The 24,791-nt window shown below is 45.9% G+C and overlaps 1 protein-coding gene across 1 annotated transcript in view; it reads left to right on the plus strand.

Annotated features, from left to right (window-relative positions):
- The window catches only part of LOC137439137 (uncharacterized), a 63,487-nt gene that overhangs the window by 6,189 nt on the left and 32,507 nt on the right, over positions 1–24,791 (plus strand). Inside the window, exons 2-4 of the mRNA XM_068134854.2 lie at positions 11,735–11,824; positions 14,198–14,411; positions 16,880–17,117. Of these exons, the coding sequence (XP_067990955.2) occupies positions 11,735–11,824; positions 14,198–14,411; positions 16,880–17,117 (542 nt within the window). The remainder of the gene's footprint in view (positions 1–11,734; positions 11,825–14,197; positions 14,412–16,879; positions 17,118–24,791) is intronic.

Here is a 24,791-nt window from a genome sequence, read left to right on the forward strand (position 1 = left end):
TGTGATGCTCACTAACCAAATAAAAAGTTTGCAGGTGGCAGAGGAGGTGAGACGAAGTACGGAGGTGAGTGGCAATGTATATGATGTGAGGAAAGCTTCAGTCGGCTTGGGGATTGGTTTGGATCCGGGTGTTCGTGAGAGGCCGTTGGTGAAGTGTGCGACAGGTCTGGTGTGCGAAAAAAAGAGGTGTGCGAGAATGTCCGACCATGGGGTGTGTGAGGAAAAAGTGCACGCCGAGGAGTGAGTGTGCCGTCAAGAGTGAGTTGGTCGAAGCGCGTGTGCGAGGGAGCACAGGGAAGCGCGGTGTGGTGAGTGTTACGGAGGAAGTAACGAAAAAGTGTGCGTGGGAGGACGCGCGAGAAAGGTGTGTAACGGACGGGTGCATGAGGAAAGAGTGTGCTGTCGAGAGTAAGGGTGAGTGCGCGACCGAGAGTGGAGGTGAGAGTAGTGAGAGTGAAACGGAGCGTGAGTTGGTTGTGACAGGTGAGCGAGGATGTACACCTGGAATGGAAGGAAGCACACCTGGGATGGTAGAGCGTGTGTGGGAAGGCACATTTGAGTTGGTAGTGAGGCACGTGGATGGGTGTGCGAATGAGAGCACACCTGTGATTGTCACAGAGGAAGTGACCGAGGAGGGGGCGCGAAGAGGTGTGTTAGTGAGGTGTGCGAGCGACGAATGTGTGCCAAAGTGTTCGGTGGTCAGGTGTGTGACCAAGTCGGTGAGCGGAGTGAGTGTACCGAGGTGTGAAAGAAAAGGTACGAGGAGAATGGGAACGGCTGCATGTATGAGCAAGAAAGAGGTAGCGTATGCATGTAAGCCTGCAGGTGAAGCGTCGACGGTAACCGGGTTAAAGGTTAGGTCGACTTTTAGCCGGATCGGGCCCTCGGTGCGTGCCGGGCTTCGCGTGCCGCGAGAACCAGCGGAGATCCGAGCCACGGCGGGTTCGAAAGGACCGCCGTGCGCGATCCACGCTGGGCCTCGCGTGGAGCGGCCGCGTCCGGGCTCCACTAGGCGGAGCGGGCAGCCCGATAGGAAGGGTCGTCATGGCAACCACTTTCTATTGAGACGTGCCGGCAGGTCGAGATCGGGACATTGGATGGCTTCACGCCGAGGTGGTGCATGGGATCTCGGCCCGGGTAAGCCTCCGTCCCTGCCCCGAATGCGGGACGTATCCAGCCGCTGGCACAAAAGAACCCGCGTTCATTGCTTGGCTGTACGAAGCCGGGCTGTAGATGTGAATTGGCGCACCGAGAGGACCTAATAAGTAGACGGGTGATGGTGATAGTGATAGTAGTGATTTGATACAAAATTTAGAAAAGTGAATAGAATTGGCAGTAAATAGAAAATTTTTGACTTGTGGAATCTGGACGAACAAAATTGATAGTGAGAGACCCCCGATGTGGTGGGATGGCAAATCCACCATCCCTCACAGAGTGGGGGCAAATGCGCAATAGTTTATGGGGTGGCTATGACAACCGAGCCAGGGAGGGCTTGGATAATGATAGGGATCCAGAAGAGATTGACATTAGGTAACGTTAAGTTTAGTTAGTGACTGATACCTGTAGTGGGGACGCAGGTAGATTAGTGTGGATTATAATGACGTGGGAGCGCAATAGTTTAAAGGGACGACTGGGAAGCGCAAGTTTCAGAGGGGAGAAGTTAGCTGAGATGATGCCGTGTGTGTGAGGATTGGACAGGTGAGAATGGAACAGGTGTGATTGCACAGGTGTGCAACTGAACAGGTGTGTGGAGCAGTGTATGAGTGAGTGATGGTGATGTGTGTTGCGTTGACCAACTGGTCCAGAAAGAGGAGGAGGGTGCAGGTGGCACCAGGTGAGATTGCACAGGTGTGCAACGACAGGTGAATGGAGGACAGGTGTATGGAATAAATGGTATGGAGTATTGGCCAATGGATGGTCGTGGAGTGGGTATGGTGGAAATTGTGGAGTGGAGTGGATGGTGCGAAGGTGTGAATGGGGGAAGAGTGGACCCCCATCACGGATACCCGGGGCGGGTAGTGTAAGTGTTAGGTAGAGGGTACAGGTAAATTGTGGTTGGATATTGGCATCTGTGGTGCGGGTGACAGAATGGTATGTGGATGGGTGCGTTGGTGTTGTGGAAATGGCTGGGCGTGTAGCCTGTTAGTGTGTGTAGTTGGTTTGGGCACTCCACCACTGTAAGGATGTCGGCCAGGCGAGGCCGCAGGTGGGCTCTGGGAGCCGGTAGTAGTTGTTGTGGATGGGGCCCGAGGATCCGGAGGACGGACCCGGGTAGCCCAGTGCCAGAGGGCACCAAGGGGTGACAGAGCCAGGAGAGGGGCTGTCCCCAGTTAGTTAGGTTAGGGTGAGGAGCTAGGTAAGCTCGGGTGGCAACTACAGTGGTGGAGGTGTGCAGGTGGGTAGACCTGTTGGGAGAGGTACACGTCGCAGCCCAGAAATTGTGCTAGAGCACCGGGAGATGAATCGGGGGAGTGAGACCCCAAAATTGAGGAGCACCACAGTTTGGCCAATGGGAATTGGTTATTAGAACCCGTAGTGTAAGTTGGCCAATGGATTGGCAGGGAAAGACCCCGGGTAGTGTAAAGTGTGTTAAAGTCATTTAGAGGATAGGTAGGATGAAGGATCTCCTCGCACCATCTGCATCCACTCACCTGAGGTGACAGGTACTCCACACCATGCCATGTTTTGATAATTTTTTATGATGCAAATGTTTGGATTGTGAGACGCATCATGACGTGGGTGTGACATTGTGCTTTGATGTTCCATCTCTGCCTCCTTATGAGGATTGATGATGAATTTGGTGATGGCAAATTTTGAAGTAAAGGGATTGTGGGGACGAATTTGGTATAGGGGAAATATGGGGAAGACGTGACAGTAGTGACGAATTTGTAAATGTGTAGATTTTTGTACATATGGGGTGAGAACAAGGGTAGGGTAGGTGACAGGGGGGTGACGTACGGTAGGGACGAGCTTTCTCACTTCGGCCTCCGTACGCATTTCACCTTGCATTGCCTTATTGACGTGTACCCTTGTGACCTTACCCCTCGCTCAATTGTCTTTCTTTTGTCTCCCACATGACCTGTGCGCCATTGGGTGCCGATGGGAGCGTGCGTGAGGTGGCCATTGTGCGCCCGAGATTCCCAGAACCAGCATGCATTGCGTTGATGTACCACTTTATGGACCGCTGTTCTGCGGCCAAGTACCACTTGATGGACCCCAGGTTCTGGGGCAGGGCACCTCTGTTGGAAACCGGCCATAGTGGCCAGGGAATCTTGCTTGCGGACCTCGGTAAGGTGGCACCTCTGCCAAACAGATGGACCACCCTTAGTTGGCCCCTGAGGCCCTAAATAAAAATGGACACAAGTTGTGCTTTTTATTATGTCCAAATAGGCCGCATGAAGCCAGAAGACGTCGGGAAGAACATCGGCCCAGCAGAGAAAGAGAAGACCACCACCAGTTCTTTTGTTGTGTTTATTATGAGCCATGGTGACTGCGCACTGGTTGGTGCTTTTGGGTGCTTTGTGGTGTTTGGTGCTTTTGGGTGCTTTGGTGGTACTGGTACTGGTGCATCGATGCAATGCGTGCTGTCTCCTCCCTCCCAACAGGAATTTCTTTTTCTTGTTCCCTAAAAAGAAAAAAAAAGAAAAAAAAAAAAACACAGGTCCTGGGTTGCGTTGTAAATAAGAAATCACGTCATTGTAAATAATGCTCCCCACCGTAAATGTATAGTTTGAGAATAATCCCGTAATTCGGTTAGCTGTGGGCTTGAGTCTGTTAGACAGGATGCAATGCAATAGGGGGACATACTTATTTGTGTTTTAAAATTGTCACACTCAGGGTCAGGTTAATTGTAGAGGGAATTACACCTACGTGCCACACTAAGTTAAAGTTTAATAGGTCCGAGGACGGACCTGAAGAAAGGGGGGTGCAGTGTAACGATTTTGAGAAGTGTGTAACGAATTTGAGAAGTGTAACGGTTTTTTGAGAAGTGTAACAATTTTGGAGGAAGTGTAACGAATGTGAAAACGTTACAATGTGAACGTTACAAACGTACGGTACCACCCTGTTAATGTAAATAATGGTCGCAGTCAGCGTCCTAGTTAATTGCATGGAATATACACGCAGGTCACGATATATCTTTTAAATAGTGTATTTCCTTATTCCATGTAGGCTAAGTATGTGTTTTCCCACTAGATTGACTTTGCATTGTATCAAACAAAATAAGCGTAGGCCCTTCCAATTTCCCCAAACCCTCCCTTCCATTTGCCTTCCGCATTTTGGTCGGTTTTTCTCTTCAACCACCATTGGCCACGAGGTAAGGTTGGAGAAGAAAGGCGTGTCTCCACCTCGTCAGAAGAGGGAAGGAGTGAACCGGCCCTAACAGCCAATCAACACCGCGGTGAGTGACCCGGTAGGCGTGCCCTCGGAGTCGGCGGCTTGATTTCGCCCGAGGTGATAAAAGCGCCTGCAGGGGACTGCTTTGAGAGATGAGCTGGAGAGGAGCAACGAGGCTGCACCAAAGAGAGGCGGTGAGATGCGAAACGCTCCAAGCCAAAGAGGAGAGGTACTCGGCAAGGAGACCAGCTTTGGAGAGACGCGCTGAAAGGAGGGAGACGGCCCCGCCCCAAGAAGAGGAGCAGGTGTGCCGAACCAGCGCGTGGCGTCTCCCGCAGTGGATACGCGACGGAGGGTTTCCCGCCAAAACCGCGAGGAATTGCGACCGGCGGCCTCCCGACCTTGCCTCCATCTCAAGCCTTACCTGCCTGCATTATCCCCTGCGTAAGTGTGAACGTCCTGTCCTGCTCGTTTGTCTTGGGGCTAAGTAAAAATGAATAGTGTAAGTTAAGGATTCGCTGTGTCACTGTTTCTTCCATCCTTTGCTTGTGTGTGTATAATAAATCTGTTCTTCCTCCGTATTCTTCTTCTTCTTTTTCATTCTCTTGCGATCGCTTTAGAGATTTCCCGATTGAATATCCGTGGGGCGATCTGGTCAACGTCGGGTGAAATCGGGTTTTAATCGGGGAGTAACTGTTCGGACGCGGTTAAATACACCACCGCTCGGTCAATATAACATCTAAAAGCCGCGTCTGTAACAATATATATATATATATATATATATATATATATATATATATATATATATATATATATATATATATATATATATATATATATATATATGAGATGGGTCAATTCTAGAGGGGTGGAGGATAAGGTAAATTATGCCAATATGGAAGGGGAAGGGGATGTTCAAGATCCGTGAAGTACAGGTGCATAGCACTCCTTAGTCATGTCATGAAGGTACTGGAGAGGGTTCTGGATGGGAGGATAAGGATGCTGTGCAGCTCAAGTTGGCTGGGGTTTTTTATGCCTCCGCTGACGAAGTCACTGCAGGTATTATGTTTTCGGGTTGTCCGTCCGTCTGTCCCGCTAATCCGAATTTTTTCTTCATGAAATAAATGAAAATTCACAGAAATTAAGAAAAATGTCCGCTAGTAGTATGGGCACTAGTCGGGGGCTGCAATTCCCACCCATGGGAATACCCTTAACCTGTTGAAACATTATCCCACAAAAGGACGCAAAAGTATAAAATAAAATAAAATTAACAGCATCCTTAAACTTCTGCTTATCAAAACAATGAAAAGTTGAGTATTTATTTTTAGAAAAGAATGTTCTATCAAACCTGACACATAAAAACTTATTAAAAGAGCTAAAAACCTTGTCAATTACTTTGAAGAGTGAATCCCTTACGAGTGCTCAATCAAAATCCATATATAAAGTTGGAAAATCAACAAACGTCAACTGACTTGATATTGAGGCATTAAATCCTCTCCAAGAACTCCAAAGTAGACTTGATGCTCCAAAAAGAGTTAACACCAGAATTCTCTTCAATTGCCAAACAATGTTTCCTGAACTGTTCCCCAACAACTTGTAAGCCCGAGTTAACTATAACGGATAAATGTTTGGTGGTACATTGCCTGGCACCAGCTATAAACCTAAACTTGTATGGGTTCTTATGAAGTTGGGAATCCAGAAAAGCCGAGGAATACAAAGATTCGCCTCTTTATATTTAATACTGAACTTATTAACTTCCTGATGCTCAGAGATAATATCCTGGAGGGACTTATGACAAGGAACATATCATATGTGCTATTTCCTATACCAGTGAAAGTCACTGGATCAATGCCTAACTCTCTTAATAAAACCTCCACATAAAACGTTTTACAAACCACAACAAAATTATTAGCAGCCTTATCCCCTGGAGCTATGACGTATCTATCATGCAGATTCCGAATATCTTTACGAACACTCGGCTTGTTCAACACTGGTTTAGACCAACCCAATGAAAGCAAGCCCCGACTACTAAAAACCTCAATCCTATTTTCCAGGACTTCTACAATTCTGTTAAACCATGGATTGAAACTGGTTACAGATAACTTAAACTTGTTGCACATTCTGTTAATAAAATTGGAGACAGAATCTACGATTGAAGACCCAATGCAGCTCCAAGGTCGAGTTACTGGACACCTCCTTTTCATCAGAACACCTCCTTTTTCCTTTTTCTCCCGTCCTCTTCTTCCCTCGACCTCTTCCGGCCCACTATGCCATTTCCGGTATTATTTTATCATGAGCGCTTTTAAACCTTTTAACTATAATAACCCTTTCCCTTCAACCACAATCACCAGAATACTTAGAACCAACAACAATAATCATAACAACAATCATTAGGGCCGAATCCGTAACACTTTCCCCCCTCAAGAAAGAAAGTTTGAACACAGCGAAAACTTTCTTTGCATGCCCTCTTTCACAAGCAAAAGTAAATCCACAACCCAAATCAGCAATCCCCATGGGCAACAATATTCAACCTTCCCCAAAAATAAAGCAACAAAATTTTACACAACCCCCAGAGCTTTCCAAAGTGAATTCCCTCTGGACCAAGCGTCCACAACGACATTGTCCCTGCCCCTCTGATTTTTACTTCTAGTTTCTCTTGAATGAAGGTTAAGGGGTTGTGATCAAAAACCCAAAGGCCAGCAAATCTATAGCACTTTCCCCGGGAGGCCGAGCTGAAAGCCAGGTTCCATGGTGGTTGGGTGGTGAGGCCTGGAAGTATTCACTACATGGACGCCTTTAGGAACGTGTAGTTCACGGTTAGTCCGGGGAGGAAAGTTCACTACATGGACGCCTTTAGGAACGTGGAGTTCACGGTTAGTCCGTGCAGGAATCTTGGCTCGGCGGCTCCGCAGCATTCAGTGCTTCAACTTTTCCGGACTCCTAATAATTACGGTGGGACCACTTGTCACAGTAGTCACCTGACTGGCGGTCTCCTTCTCGGCCACTGCTCTGATAATCCTTCCTTCGGGAGCTGTCATAACTCTGGAAGCCTCCATAATAATATCGCTTGCGGCCACCACCACTACTACTCCGTGGTCCTCCTCTGTAGCCCCCTCGACCCCTAGGAAATGCCTTCCCTACTGTGATGGTCCGACCCTTCAACTCCTTGCTATTCAGATCCTTTTCTGCCTCTCTGGCGTCCTTTGAGTTTTCAAACGTGACAAAGCCAAACCCTCTTGACTTTTGTGTCTCCCTGTCTTTTATCAGCAGCACTTCCAAAAGCGGTCCATAGTTGCTGAAGGCAGACTCCAAAACATCTTCCTTTGTTTTGAAGTTCAGTCCACCTACAAATAACTTGCTAAACTTTTCGCCATCCCTAACTGGTGTGGTGTTATCTTCCCTACTGGGCTTTTTAACAACCATCGGGTTACCATAAACTTGACCACCGGCCAAATCGTTCCCGATAAACGATACTCCCTCTGCAGGAAGCGTGGCTTGTAAACTGACGGTGACCGGTCCTGACACCAAATCGGACTCCAAATGGATGACATGAAGTGGAGCACCAACACAGCCACCAATCCCCTGTAAACGAACACTATCCCCAGTTGCCGTCTCCTCGGACCATGGCAAGATGCTTTCATGCATTAAAGATTGATGTGCTCCTGTGTCCCTCAATATCCTAACCGGCCTCCGGTTTGTCGAGGCTCCATCCAGTGACACAAACCCCTCGGAAATAAATGGTTGGTCACCCTTTTGAGGGCGATTTCTCACAATGGCCATCGCATTTGGAGTCGTACTAGTCGGACTCCGCTCCTGATTTTCCTTTCCCAGAGCATAACAGTTGGACATCCAGTGTCCAGGTTTATGGCAAAAAGTGCAAGTAGGCCCGGAGGAGAACCTCGTGGTCTGCCTCGAGCCCCTCGGACGATAGGTCTGTCTTGGAACCGCAGTCTTCTGATTTCTAGAAGTCGTGGTGTCAAAGTGGACCTCATTTTCATCCCGAGGCCCCCCCATGGATCTTCATTCTCCGCCCCCGATGCACCATAGCTCCCCTGGCTAGGTCTGGGCGAGAAGTTCGGTTTGTGGAACCCCATCCTGTGTGTTAAGGCATAGTCATCTGCCATGGTGGCTGCCTCATACAGCTTTGGTACTTTCCTTTCCTCCAGATGAACTTTAATGTCCTAGTGGACACACTGTTGGAATTCCTCCACCAGGATCAATTGTCGCAATAGTTCGAAGTCTTTCCCAACTCCTTTTGAATCATACCACCTATCAAACATGGTTTCCTTCCCTCTGGCAAATTCCACATGGGTCTCACTCTCCCTCCTCCTGGCATGCCGGAATTTTTGCCGGTAAGCTTCCGGGACCAATTCATAGGCTTTGAGAATGTGTTTCTTCAATACCTCATAATCTGCACATTGGTCCATCGGTAAAGCCGAATAAATATCTTGAGCTTTACCCACCAGAACACTTTGCACTAGTATGGACCAGTACTCCTCAGGCCAGTTTAACAGTCGAGCCACTTTCTCAAAGTGTGGAAAAAAACTTGGCTACCTCCTTTTCATTTAAGGGTGGAACCAGCCTCACATGTCTGCCAACATCCCAGGTGTTCTGACTCGGTGTCGAACCAGTCGGCATGGATGGCACCTCTCCCCGTTCTTTCATTACATCCAGCTCCTTGAGTCTAATTTCCTGCTGAAGCGCCATTTCACGGTCCCTTAACTCCCTTTCGGCTTTTCTCTCCTCTGCTTTTTTCTCTAACCTTTCCTGGAGTTCTCTTTCAACTCTCCTTTCCTCTGCTCTTTCTTTTGCTTTTTTATTTTCTAACATTTCCTGGAGTTCTCTTTCAACTTTCCTTTCCTCTGCTTTTTTTTCTCTTCTAACCTTTCCTGGAGTTCTCTTTCCTGTTCTGCTCTTTCCTTTTCCTTTCCTCTGCTTTTAACCTTTCCTGGAGTTCTCTTTCCTGTGTTGCTCTTCTTTCCTCGCTCTGCAATTGCATCTCCATTTTTTGGAGCTCCACATTTTCTTGTTCCTCGGGTAACCAATCCCAGGCTACCTCTTCCCATGCTCCTAATCCCACCATAGATTGTATCACCACTGTCTGCAACTTTGCCTTCTTCATATTAGTTCGGACCTCCAAGCTAAAATGTTTGGCCAATTTCAAGAGGTCCAATTTTACTAACGCTCTGAACTGTGCTTCACTAGGGGTCACTGTAAACTTATCTGCGTCAAACTCCATGGTGACTACTCTTAACACCTGTTAACCTTCACACAATCAATTTTAAAAAAATTTTTTGTGTGTTTTTGGAAAAATTTGGGAATGCTGGAAAAAGTTCCAAATTTGGGAATTCTGGGAATGTTAAGGAATTCTTTCCCGGACTAGATTTAGGAAATTTTAGATCCCGGGCGCAGACCCAATTTCGAGCCCACAAGTGAATTGGACGAGCCCCCAATTTCTGTTACGGGGTCCTCACCGATCTCCTGGTCTCGGTAAACCTCCGAACCCCGCGAGGAGCCCCGGCAGAAAAAAATATGTTATCCTGTGTCAAAAACAAATCAATAGTGGAACCACACCCAAAGGTTATAAATGAACAGATTGTATTAAAAGCACACAGGAAACCATACAACAATGAAAGCAATCAGTCATACAATTAATCTCAAGATGGTACCACCTTATTAATGCTTCAGTCACATTTGGCTCGGCGGCCGTCGGGTCTAAAAAATCTACGGCCACTAGCAATTATAGGGCGGCCGCAGTATTTCCACAGTCACACAATGTAGCAGTCACGTGTTTTTATTTTTCGGGTAGCCGCACGGGGTATTTAGAAATTGTGGAGACCGAAAACGTGGGGGTGCCGTACGGTCTTTGATTTGATGTCGCACGGTGACCTTAGGGCGTCCCTGTGGTGGCCATAGAATTTTCAAGGCAGACGCAAGGTAGCCTCAAGGTGCCCGCAAGGCGACCGCAGTGGGGCCCTAAGGCGAACGTGCGGCCAGACGGACGGTAACGAGTGGGTATATATACCAGTTCTTTTTCATATGTATAACAGCACTTACAGTTGTCATGGCTACGGCTTGTCGAATTGCTACGGCCAACCTAGAAATGAAAAAAGTTATAACTCCGCGCTATAATTCCACGGCGACCCATACGGCCTGTAAAAGATAGCCATACGCCCTAGGGCCACCCTGAGGCCACCTCAGAAACTCTGCGGCCGCCGCACGTTTCTGTCAATTTAGGGGGGGTACGGCCGCCGTATCCTAGCCGTAGAGCAAATGTGACTGAGGAGTAAGTAAGATAAACTCACAGATCCCAGTCCCAGCTCAGCAGCAGCTCGGCAGTGATCCGCGCTCCCAGTGAATGGAGCCCAACCCTTCAATGTCTCTATAACTCAACGGAGATGAGGCGAAGACGCGAAGAGGTGAGTACGGCGGTGTAGGCAAGGCATGGACCGTCACGTGGTCTAATCCAACAGCAACCTGACCGTGGACAGGGAATCCCAAATAAGCGATCCAGATGTGCACCTTCCCCGTTCAGTCAACGAACCGCAGGGCAATCTTCCGACGCCGCTCGAGTGCACACACCTATTTCGGTAAATCACCGGATGGCGGGACCTGCGGATGCGGCTAACCAAGGTTCCGCGAATGACGCGTGAGGTCCCGGTAATGGCGGCTGGCTCGTCCTCGAGCCGTCCTGCTAGGCGAAGATTCTCCGGAATCACACCTGTACCTGGCTTCGCAGGCTTTTCCACAATTCCAGCGATCACCAATCGCTCAAGATTCCCTTCCCGGACTCAAAGTTCTCTCGCCATGGAAGCTCGCCCACGCCAGGTGCGGAGCTTCATCAGAACACCTCCTTTTTCCTTTTTCTCCCGTCCTCTTCTTCCCTCGACCTCTTCCGGCCCACTGTGCCATTTCCGGTATTATTTTATCATGAGCGCTTTTAAACCTTTTAACTATAAAAACCCTTTCCCTTCAACCACAATCACCAGAATACTTAGAACCAACAACAATAATCATAACAACAATCATGAGGGCCGAATCCGTAACACCGATATTTGGCTCCCATTTTCATCAGATCCCTAATTTCACTATTACTAATTATATTAAAATCCCCAGAAACACGAAACATGCACAGTCAGTCTCCAAAATATCCTTTACCATATCTACACTAACCCATTCTCCCTTTCGATGAATTTGGATTGGTATGAGTTCACAGTATGTTCCTGTGTAATATAGTTTACCTGTTCTATTGACTTTTGTAAAATCCTATACATTTTAGAGGTAACCACTCGGTAAATTGCCCTGATGAAAATTGTATGAACAAAGCTTTGCTTTTCAAAGGTAATTATTGGAGAGCTTCTGTTTGTTCCCATTCATCTTGTTGAACGTTGTTTTGCAGTTGGTGATTCTAGTGATGCAACCTCCTCCCTCTCTACGCAAGCGATGTCTACACCCAAAGCTGATGGCGATCCAAGCTCAGAGAACTTGGGTAAGGCTCGCAAACCTGCACACAAGTTAATTTTAATGCAAAGTCGAGGTCATTGAGGAGCAAAACAATAGGAAGTTCGAGGAGGTTTTGACCAACTCCAAAAGGATGGAAGGGGACAAATGGACAGTGATTGGACATTCAGACATTGATGTAAGAAATGGTGGGGGGTATGGCAGGAGGTTTGCAGGAATCAAAAAGACAATAATTTGAAACATGAGATGGAAATGAGCTCCAACCTTGAAGCAGTGCAGGGATGAAAATGATCAGATAGATGCAGGAAGGTGATTCCACAGTTGGATAAAGAGGAAGTGACAAAGGAATGCACACATACACATACACATACTTCATACGTGCACAAACAAGGCTGTTGAATGGGACAAACAACAACTGAGCTTTGGGGAAGTGCTGTCACTTCTCTAGGTACCAGAAACATCACAATGGCACCGCTTTTACCATACTCAACGAGGCATTACCTGAGGAGGAATTTTCCTCCTATGCCAACCTACGGGGATTGCCCATGCTCTTGTAACCTTTTAAATGCTGAGCGTCAACCAAGGAAGCAGCACGTACCATTTTTAACATCTTTGGTACAACTCGGCTGGGGTTTGAACTTTGAATCACCGACCTTCTAAACTCGGAAAGGACACTCTACCCATTACACCACAAAGTCTGGTTAAATAATGTTTGCAATTATCGTGCTGATTTTGAAGATTGTTTCCCAATGTCATTGATTTTGAAGATCATTCCCAATATCATTGATTTTGAAGATCGTTTCCAATGTCATTGATTTTGAAGATTGTTTTCAATGTCATTGATTTTGAAGATCGTTTCCAATGTCACGTAGGATCAACAACAACAATGCCTCGTCTGTACAAGACCCACTTGTCTGTACAAGCCTATAATGACTTTTTTGTTGCTAAGTGGAGTACTGTGTTCCCCTTTGGGCTGGTACTCCAGCATTATATTTGTCTTTCTGGATTCTGTGGAATCTAAAGCTCTCAACATTGTTCACATCTCCTGTAATTAGGCTAAAACGCAAGGCCTGTTGCTCTCTTATTGCAGACAGGTCAGTGATCTCTCTGGTTTTATTTTTATTTACTGCCTCTCCCATGGTCAAGCTACCTGTGCTCTCTTAACCCTTTGACTTTCCTCAACTCCTCCAAGATGCATGCGTTCTTTCAGTAACCCCCTTCCAGCTAAGCTCAAAAAATCCAGGCTTTCCACCCACCTTCACTCTTTTGTTGCTCTTTCTCACATTTGTTGGATGGCCTTCCTGAAGTGGTTGAGAGATTTCAGTAAGGAGTGCATGACCAATCACAATGCACTGTGCAAGGTTCTTGTTTATCATCCCCATTGCTGCAACAATCACTGGTCCAATTTCTGTTCCAAGAAAAAGAAATCGAAGCCCTTCAGTTCCAAGATCTTTTTACTTTATTTTTTTTATATCTTGGCGTTTGGTCATCTTCTTGATATACGAGCCAACGTTGTAGCTACCGGGCGAGCTTCAACCTTTCTCACAAACAAACATCATACACTTTTCTTCTCTTTTCTTTAAGGCCAGGCCTCGATGAGGGCTATGTCGTCAGTGCCTGGATCCATGAACAAAAACAAAAAACATCTCTAGGTACTGCCACTCCAATTAGCAATGCACTTTTTCTTTCTTTTTTTTGTACCTACATGCGGTATCTGATCACCATGGTTTTTTTTCCTTTGTTAACGCTAAATGGGATCATTAGGTCGTGCGTATGCGTATGCGTATGCGTATGTGTCAGTCAGTCAGTCAGTCGAAGTTATCTCCCTTGGTCGGAAATTGCTGATGGGTGCTGAAAAAGTAGCAGAAACCGATTACGTACCTTGACACATGCCCCTGAATGTATTCCATGGTAAAATTTAATCTTGAAGTTTATTTACAAAATGTAGCTGGAAAGCTTTCATAAAAAGTTTCCTGCATGTTATGTTTTCATCGGGTTGTTTGTTTGTCTGTGAGCAGGATATCTCGAAATGTAATGACAGATTTGGACGAAACTTGGTGGACAGGTTGGGTGTGTGACCAGGACAAATCGATTCGATTTTGATGATGATGTGGATCTGGATACGAGAGTTTTTTTGAAGCGATTCGTCACCAATCTGTGATAGGGCAAAAAATTATATATGGCACGATATGTCAAACGTTTTTGGACAAGTCATGACAAAACTTTGTGGATGAGTTGAATAGATGACAACAACAAGCTGATTAGATTTTGGTTACTGTCCATATCCGGCCTATCCGTGGAATACAGGACATAAACTGTTCAGGCTGCCGTTATAGTTTTTATTGCTTTCCTCATGGAAGAAGCACTTTATCAAGCTGGATTGCACTTTGTTTCTTTACAGACATATCAACATCTTCCCAGGATAAGGACTCAGGTTCTCCCCCAAAGAAGGTTGCTTCTCAGTCAAGTTCCCAGAGTAAATCTGGACAGAAGAACAACTCAAGTGGCCAATCTGGTGAAGATTCAAACGTGAGGAAGAGGAAGAATTCTCATCCTGACAGCCGTGGGAGCTCCCGTCATAGCTCCGGCTTCAAGGGCAATCAGGGCAATGCAGGGTGAGGCTGGTGGGTCATGTATCGGTTTCCTTATGGTTCATGATCAGCAAAGCAATAATTGCACAGAACTAGGAAATTATTTCATTTTGGGACTTTTTCCATAAGCAAAATATAAAAAACCCCAGAAAGCTCTAACAGTTATTCAGCTGCATTAGAATTATTTTCATATTTTTAAGGGGCAAGGTGTGAGGGAGGGGGAGTTTAACACTTTGCAAAGTCGACATTGCATGTGTTGTTACAGCCATTGGGTCAGACCAGTTGCCCGTTCCGAATCCCGACAAACCCTGTCAAAGCAGCCACGACCACCAATTGATTTGGTCCCTTCCGAGTTGGATCACAGGCCTGTTTTCCTTGATGTCGTACTCCAATGGAACCACCAAGCCAATCGATGTGTTGCGCTGTTTGGTGCTCTGTGTCCATTACTCTATTGACGAGGGAGCAAAATAATAATTAATCAAAATAACCGCAGGCATGGACTTTGTATTGGGTGCTATGTACCTGATCTGTCCTTCAACGGATGTGTATACAGTAATTCTAATAGCGATCAGAGACACTTGAATGCACCCAGAGACCAAGTTGTTTTAAAGTGTATTGAAACGAGTGTAGAAAAAGAAAATTAATTTGCGTACGTAATTTGTGTGAATCAAGTGGATTTCCCTGAGCCTTGACCTTGCCATTGCAAACACGTAAACTTAATGGATACATATATTAATCAGTGTTAAAGTCCCTTGTCAGCCTGATATTGTATAAATAGTATATTTATATATGATACGACCTTTCATACACCTATATACCCATATTTATTTGAAAGATTTAATACATAGAACTCATAAGAATGATGTATAAACTTTCTCCGACCCTGTTGTTCTCTTCGAGATTGAGAAAGAACCGATGTCCTCAGTCACGTTAAGGCATATTATCTATTAGAAGCAGAAGGCTTTGTTTATTTTGTAAGATGTTAGAAATCTCTGTTTTCTCGATGACGACATTTTATGGCTGGGAGAGTTGGATATGAAGAAAGAAAAGAGCTGACCCAAGGAGTTGGAGACTCATGCAATGCTTGCTATCTTTTTGAACCTTACCTGACCCCCCCCTCTTTGTTCTTTGACCATAAATAGCCATGCTGCTGACGATCGTGCAGCTCTTGGTTCAGTTGTAATGTATTAAATGTAGTGTTGACCTTTGTTGAATGTAGAGTAGTGATTTCGTTTTATTCGTGTATGTGTAACTCGAATGGAAGTGTTTTCAGTAAATGCCTTTGGTACCAGTGAATCAAGAACTCGCATGTGTCATTAAATCAGTATATTGTCTTCGGAAACGAGTTTGGACATTTAATTCTCTTGAGTCTTGTCAAATCATTGAAGGCTAATATTAAATTAATTAAAAATCCACGACACGAGCAAAGGGGACGAGAATACAAAAAGAAGCAACACAGTGCAATAACCCTTTCCCTTACCCCAAATATGCGCCCTCGAGTCAACGAACGAAGGGGAAACTTAAAATAAGCTCAACTTTAAGGCCTCAAATGCTCCTCACTAGTTAGACAAGAGATAGAGTCAGACATGACTGAATACCAGTGGCTGTATCCGCCCGGCATTATGCAGCGAGTACCAAGTGGAGACACGGCTTGTTCAGGAACAGTCTCAGGCTGCTCACCGGAGCTAGCATGAGGGGGTGGGTGGGGTGGGCGGGGTGGGCATGGCTTGCTGGGGGTGGTGCGTGCATGGCTGTAAGCCGTGGCAGCAACTGCTTGTCCTGTGGAGGAACCCAGATGTCTCTCACGCACAGGTGGCTAAGTTCTCTCTGTGTTTCTCCCACCATACTTGTTTGTAGCTTTGGCTCCCACCGGTCGGTATCTGTGGTGCACTTAGCTTCTCCCCGCTCGGCCGGTATTGGTCCCTCGCATGGTCCATGGGCAGGGTGAATCCCTTACCTTTTACCCAGATGGTGCTCACTTACTTTTTACCCAGATAGTGCTCACTGCCAGGGTTCGTGGTCAGGCATTTTCCCGCCTGAACCTGCCGGCGGCCTGTGAGCACACTTGTAATAACATTTAGGACAGATTACAAAGGTAAGAACATTAAAATGATGTCAAGGGAAAGCGGTTTTAGACGCATGTAGGCAAGGTTGACAACAGCTTTCTCCACACAAAACGACGCATATTCCATATCGCAATTAAATTACCTCGTGCTCATTCCAATACATGCAATATGGGAAATAACTCGCTATACTATGCAAAGTTACCCCATTTAAAGGCAATCTCACAACAATATAGCACATTACATGATACCAGAATAAAAAAAATGTAGTTTCAACCAATTATGTTTCCCTTACCTCATTAGTCTTACCGCCATGTTACATCGAATGATCTGAAGTGCATTTTTTGGCAAGATGCATTATGGGCTGATTTTACAAGTTTTAGAATAAAATGTTACATGCTAATTGCCTTTGTTAAACTCTTGTACTAGGTCTGCATCAAATAAACATGGATTCAGGAGACAACGTGGGGATTTTCCTGGTAATTTTGGCCAGCAAGACTTGGGTCCAGGTTTTGAGCCACATGGGAGAAGTGGACGATATCCTCGCCCACTTATGGGTCCCAACGAAGGCCGTTTCAAGAAACCTCCACCATGGTCCATGGGAAGAAGTGGCTTTCCTGGTCCATTTGACATAGAGCCTCCACCCCCACACTTCCGTGCCCAGGGGGTAAGTGGATATGGGGTTGGGTCAGTGCTGCAAATGTATTTACATGAAGGTTGGAGCGATTATGACTGGATTGAGCAGAATCATAGAAGTGATTATATGATTGAAACGTATGCAGTATAGTGATCATATATGTTGTTGCATTTTGAGTTGATATTTAATATCATGTTGACTGAAATGATACCTCATGGCTGTTTCTATATTATGCACCAAAATGCACGTGAAATTGTGCTTTGAAATGCATAGGACATGGAAAAATGGCCCGTGCAATCCTACGCACATAGGTTTGAAACTCAAACTGTAGATGTATTTCATTGTACTGATGAAGACTTCTGGTTATGAAGATTAAGATAATTAAATCCATTTTATCTGGCTTCATCTTGGTCCTCACATCCATTGTCCATGGTATTGTATACATGATTATTGTTGTATACAACAAGCCTGGTGTTGGCTTAGCGGTTAGGGTGCCGGCTTGGTATCCGAGGATCCTGGGTTCGAATCCCGGTCGATCGCTGAATTAACGCCAGCGGGGTTGACTCAGCCTGTCATCCTTCCGAGGTCGGCAAATTGAGTACCAGCTTGCTGGGATGAATGATCCCGGTGTGTACCCCGGTTTATTAATAGGTGCACCGTATCCCTGCGGATCGTAAGAGGCGACCAAGGGTTGGCGTCAGGAAGGGCATCCAGCCATAAAAACATTGCCTCAAAACAGGGAACCATGATTGTCATGGGGCCCGCAAGGCGAACCCCCGCTCTAGCGGGGAAAATGGCCTTAAAACGATCATTCATTCATTCATTCATATTGAGGCTCGTGAAAGAGCTAGAGAAGAGCAAAGGGAACAAAATGGAACGGAGGAAACACCAACAACAGAATAGAGATTAGAGCGAGATCAAGGGGGGAGAGAGAAGGATGCTTCAGGGTGAGTAAGCTGCACACAGGCTGAATTAAACACAGCAAGAAGTAGGGGAAAGCAGGGATGAAAGAAGAGGAACAAACCAACCGACAACTAACAAACGAGATGAGGTGAGGGACAGGAAAAATCATGATAACCTGGAAAAGTGAAATGGGAAAATGTGGGGTAGAAGGGATCATGACTAAGGGTGGGGGATGACTTGAGGTAGCGGTGGAGAGCTGCCTTGAAGCCCTGGAGGAAAGAATGGGACTGAACAGACTGGGGAAGATGATTCCATGAGTGAGAGAAAAGAGGAACAAATGGGTGGAGGTGACCAGTGAACCCGGATTTTGGGAGTTATCGGGTGTTGCAAAATAAATGATACTTTTACCCCCCAGATTGTATTGTCCACATGTCCGCGATTTTTTTAAATTCAAATTTCACCTGCGTCATCATGACGTGTCATGCACGTTGCCTGCGTGTTGTCTCCATCATATTTGCGACTAATGTTCGTGTCTTTGCTGAAATCTTTTCAAAGTCGACTTCAAATGGTTTCTGAAGCTAATGGTGGACATACTGATGCGTATTAAACGTGAGTTTTTAATTTTTGAATGAAATAAAGCCTTTGGTTGGATTTTCATCCGATTGAAACTTCATTTCATCTTTGGGGAAAAAAGTATCATTTATTTTGCAACACCCCTTAAACAAGAAGAGGGTTATGTGCGTCATGACACTCGGCTTTGTCCCAAGAGATCCCAATGAATTTGCTGGCTTTGCTCTTCCACGGCATCAATAAGGGCAAGGTGTGAGAGAGGGGTGCTACCCCAAACGGGAGAGCTGTCTGTACCCTATGAAGCTGTAAATGAAGGTTTTGTAGGTTGTCGAACATTCACATTCGCCAAAGAAAGACCTTGCACAACGTAGGATGCCCAGTTAGCGGCTCACTTTGGAAGCCATCTTGTAAATACGGTCTGCCCAACGAAGATCATGGCTAATGGTGAGGCCCAAACGTTTGAATGGCAACCTCTTCAATTGGTTTGTTCAGGGGGTAGATTGGAGGGATTGCCAGATGATCTTTTTGAAGAGACAGGATGAGTGTGTGGGATTGTTCTGGGTGGAAAGACATAATCCAAGTGTTGGACCAGGTACTGATTCTGCCAATGTCTGCATGCAGAGAGGGAAGAGGCTGCTGCCTGCCTGTCTGAAGAATGAGAAACAATAGGCAAATTGGAATTGTCAGCAAAGAGCAGGATTTTCCAGGGAATCAGAAAGATCATTTATCATGAATATGAGGAACAAGACTGGGCCCAAGACACTGCCTTGGGGGCATTCCAGCTTGGATGCGGAGAGATGAGAGCATCCCGTTAAGAGCTATACGCTGAATATGGGAGTGGAGTAAATCAGGAAGAGTGGAGGAAGCAGATTCCATGACTTTTCTTTTAATTGGAAGCAAGTGAATTGGCCTGTCGTCAAGAGGATCCATTTTTACACTGCTTTTGTATCGCAGTGATGTTTGCTAACTTCCAGGAAGATGAAAACCGCCCTTGAGAGAATTATTGTGTGAACAGAGCAGAAAGAGGATGAACAAGAGATGCAGGGCACGTATTTAAAACATGCACTGATACCATCTCGGCCTGTCACAGAATTGTCGTCGAGGTTTGCCAGAAATCTCTCCACCTTCTCAAGTGGGAAAAACACTATCCAGGGGAAGTTGGGTATTAGGAGGGTAAGGTTGGCATGGGCAGTGATGGATTTGGGTACACAAGATTTGGAAGCAAACACACAATTGAGGCATGTGGTTTTCTCATGAGCAAATTGTTTTGAAGGTAACTCCCTGTACTAGGGGTGAGAGGATAAGTATGAACCACCTTTTGAGGCCATTTTTCCCCGCAGAACAGGGGTTGGCCTTTTTCGGGCACTGTGGTTCCCTTTTCGAAGCAGTTTTATGGCCGAATGCCCTTCCTGCCACCAACCCTGTTAGTCGCCTCTTGCGACACACAGGGAATTACCAGTGAACTGGCACTCAATTTGCCGACCTCGGAAGGATGACAGGCTGAGTCAACCCCCCTGACATTAATTCAGCGATCGACCGGGATTCGAACCCAGGATCCTTGGATCCCAAGCTGGCACCCTAACCGCGAAGCCAACACCAGGCTTTTTGGGAGGACAAGTATGATAACTGCATACTAAATTATATAAATCTGTACAGAAGGGAAAGTTTGTGTGAAAGTATTCTCAGGCAGTATTAGTATCTGGAGAGGTGGAAATGAAGGACCAGTCCTTGACATGAGAGGGCAGCTTGCAGTCCCTGCCAGTGAGCAACACCAGACTCTACTGCGCTGAGGCAGACAATAGTCAGAGACATGTTGACTCTGGCAAGCACATCATCAGATATTTACCTATTGGAGCAGAAGAGGAACAGGAGACATTGGTCAGAAAATTTGTCATTGCCAAGTCCAGATGGAAGGATGTGCAATTGGGAGAAATCCTGGTCAGACAGTTCATTGATTGGGTAAGGCCGATGGAGTCGGAAGTTCTTTGCTGCAATGCCCTGTCTTGTTGAAGAGGCACCAACACCCAGCCTATTGGAATGGTGGCAGTTGAAATCACTGCATATGAGGAAGGCAGTTGGGATGAGTGGTTATACAATGGTCCATGTTTGTGGAGAGGGAGATGTAAATGCTGTCTCGTCTTCCCTGTTGGAAATGCAGCCAAGGCCTTTGGTGACACTTCTATCCCCACCCAATCTGTTAGATCCCCCACCTATATTTCCCATACTGACATCCACTCTCTCTTTAATGTTATCAGGCCGAATTTTCGAAAGGCGTTTAAGAGTTAGACGCGTGTAGAATCGCTAAGCATGCAATGATCACCTGTTAAAAGTTAGTCGCCATTCACCAAATAGTGATTATCTAATGTAGATCAAAACCTAATCACAGGCACTTAAATAACAAAGAAACTTCTATACGTCGGTGAGGGCATGTTTTAAAGTGTGTTTAAAGCCTCAAAGCAAGAATTGCATGGCTTATAATTGGTACTTCACATGGGACGGTGAATATGGATGCGTTGGGAGTGCTTGAATTAGCTCAAGAGGAGGCGGCAGAGGATAGCAATAGGGCAGTTCGCCAATGTGCATTGAGAATCTTCGAGGATGGATGCAATCCTCTGGAGATGTACGACACTATAAAATTTGTTTGGCTTCTCCTGTCTTGGATTGTTCCTTGATGAACCTTGATTACTTCGATTAAACCCATTCGTTACTCGAATGAAAAATTGTCCCCTCTTTTCTGTCCGAACATGTTGCCGTTGTTGGAACACACAAACTAAACATTGACATCCACGAGGCCAATGCGAATTGGGTGAATTGCTCGGTAACCTCTTATATGGCGTGCCGAGCAAAATAAATGTTTAAAAGGCATTAAATCGTAATTTAGGCGCGCAAAATAATTAATCAGCTGTTTCGGCACGCACAACTAATCGGCTGTTTATCTCCCTTCGTAAATTGCTATCTGGACAAGTGATTAGCTGTGCGTGTCCAGCGATGATTTTGTCACGTGTGAGGGTTAGGCGTGTGTTAGTAAGACGCTTGCTTTAGAGCCTTTCATAAATTCAGCCCATCATGTTTAGCTTTCCGTCCAATATTTTCTGCTCTTCCTCTGCTCTACTTGGTTCCTCAGATCGCACAGACTTGAAAGTATCTGTTTATCAGCTGGTAGTGTTCAGGGATTCGCCAAGGTGCTGCAATATTTGGTAATTAATGCTTTTCAGCTGACTGGTTCACCATCTCTTAGGCTGACCGGTTCACCATCTCTTCGGCTGACCGGTCCACCGTCTCTTGGGCTGACCGGTCCATCGTCTCTTCGGCTGACCGGTCCATCGTCTCTTCGGCTGACCGGTCCATCGTCTCTTCGGCTGACCGGTCCATCGTCTCTTCGGCTGACCGGTCCATCGTCTCTTCGGCTGACCGGTCCATCGTCTCTTCGGCTGACCGGTCCATCGTCTCTTCGGCTGACCGGTCCATCGTCTCTTCGGCTGACCGGTCCATCGTCTCTTCGGCTGACCGGTCCATCGTCTCTTCGGCTGACCGGTCCATCGTCTCTTCGGCTGACCGGTCCATCGTCTCTTCGGCTGACCGGTCCATCGTCTCTTCGGCTGACCGGTCCATCGTCTCTTCGGCTGACCGGTCCACCGTCTCTTCGGCTGACCGGTCCACCGTCTCTTCGGCTGACCGGTCCACCGTCTCTTCGGCTGACCGGTCCACCGTCTCTTCGGCTGACCGGTCCACCGTCTCTTCGGCTGACCGGTCCATCGTCTCTTCGGCTGACCGGTCCATCGTCTCTTTTGGCTGACCGGTCCATCGTCTCTTCGGCTGACCGGTCCATCATCTCTTCGGCTGATCGGTCCATCGTCTCTTCATTTCCAGACATATACAGTAACCCCACTCATGGGAAGCTGAAGTCTCTCCACAAAGCTTGCAACTATTTTGCTTCCATCTTCAGATGTGCTCTAATTTGCATTGAACTCCCTTGAGGATGAAACTCGTGTGTCTTTCACCATCCACAAAAATGTATGTCCTAAGAACAGCCTTCCAAATTGTTGCTTTGCTCTTGACGGATAGGGTCAGGATGCTATCCAGTCTCTTAACAAAAGAACACACAGATTTGCTAATTGAAGTATCTAAACACAATGACGTCGAGTTTAAACAAAGCAGAAATAAACAAGCATTCTGAGTATTGCGCTGCAATACATGTCCCCTACCAAAGTTCAAAGTGCCATAACTTTGTCAAAAATGATCGAATATGCAAATTTATGCACGGTTGATGCTGGTTTTCAAACTTGATCTGAGGTATGCTGAGACACGTGTGTCACGCCTCGCCTCGTTGATGAGCCCGCAAGGTCGCTCCGTGCAGCGGCCTGCACGTATTGCACTGTGTGAATTATATAAATTATTACCAACTCACGGAATGAGGTACTAGCGATTCAAGAGATATCCATTTTAAAAAATATTTTCGTTTAATTAACGATATCTGCCAAACCACGTGCCCTATCGCAAATTCCAAAAGGACATTTTCGTGGACTGATATGCTGAACAGATTTGTGAAGTTTCCCCTCGATTGGATCAAAAATGAGGGAGGGGCTCGGTTTTAAAGGTTCATGCTTAAAAACGTCATAACTCTGAAACCATCAGTAATTTATTATATTTTCCGGTTCACGATCAATGATCGATGTGTGTATATATATGTTGCTCGGCTTGCCTCCGCCCCTCCGGAAAGCGCGCGCTGTGTCGCGCTGTTGACGTTCACGAGACGAGGCTGAGGACGTGCAGTGCGGCTTGACGAGAACTCGAGAATAAACAAGAGATATCCATTTAAAAAAAAAAAAAAATTCGTTTAATTAACGATATCTGCCAAACCACGTGCCCTATCGCAAATTCCAAAAGGACATTTTAGTGCTGAACAGATCTGTGAAGTTTCCCCTCGATTGGATCAAAGATGAGGGAGGAGCTCGGTTTTAAAGGTTCATGCTTTAAAACGTCATAATTCTGAAACCATGTGATGCATGACGTCATGCTCGGTGACTTTTGTTCGTCATGGGTATGCGATTCTGCCTGCAAAGTTTGGCCTCGATCTGTTCAGCCGTTGCAGAGAAAAAGGGGTTTTTGTGTTTTCATGAAAAACAATATGGCGGTCGAACCACGTGACCTGTGACGTCATAATTACCGTCAAAATATTCTACAGACTGAGTCCATCATATGGTGAAAATTTTATCTCAATCGATCCTATTATTGGTTTTTAAAGGAAATTAAAACTTAAAATGGCACTGAGTTAAGGATCATCAGAATTATCAGAATTACCAAAGTTCAAAGTGCCATAACTTTGTCAAAAATGATCGAAACGTCGTGAAGTTCGAACTTGACCTGTAACTTATCATGAGGAAACCATGTACCAAGTTTGAAATCATTAGCATTAAGCGTTTACAAATAAAGTCCGGAAAACTGTTATTTGCGTGACGGACTGACAGACTGACAGACTGACGGACGGAGGGACGGCGTGCAAACCTATAGTCCCCTCCGGTGTACACCGGTAGGGGACGAATAAAATGATCAAGTACTGTACTTGGAAATTAAACATAGGGGCAATACCCCCGGCGCTCACCTGGTGGAATAAACGGTATACTGCACCCACTAAAGGTATCCTGCACCTTAGACTGCACGATTACTGCACCTTAGACATCAATTTTCTTGGTGCCGTGAACAATCTTGGGTAGATCACAGGTGATGAAGGTTGTGGTAATGTTTCATTGAAATCGTGTTTGTAGTTTTCAGAGGAAATAGCAAATCCCTATTTTGGAGGGGTCAAACCTGGACCCACTTTGACCCCCGGTAAACCTCCCCAAACACGGATTTTTAAAATTTATTTATTTATTATTATTATTATTATTATTATTATTATTATTTTTATTTATTTATTTATTTTTTAATGCCGTGAACATACTTTAGTGACACGTCACAGCGCAACAAATATAATTTGTGCCAAAATTTGTGCCAAAGTTTCCCAAATTTGGGAAACTGCAATCCCATGAGCAGTTTCAGAGAAGAAGTATCAAGTGTTGACGGACGGACGGACGACACGCCATCACATAAGCTCCCCTGAACTTCGTTGCAGGTGAGCTAAAAACAAAGTGAAGAGCACTGGTAAACTCAATAAAATAGGCCTCATAACCAACTGGTAGAACGGCACTCGGTAGCGCGCATACCCCCGCCAGACTTGACAGTTTATGTTTT

The sequence above is a fragment of the Myxine glutinosa genome, chromosome 13 (genome assembly GCF_964187855.1).
Source record: "Myxine glutinosa chromosome 13, kmMyxGlut1.1, whole genome shotgun sequence".
NCBI lineage: Eukaryota > Metazoa > Chordata > Myxini > Myxiniformes > Myxinidae > Myxine > Myxine glutinosa.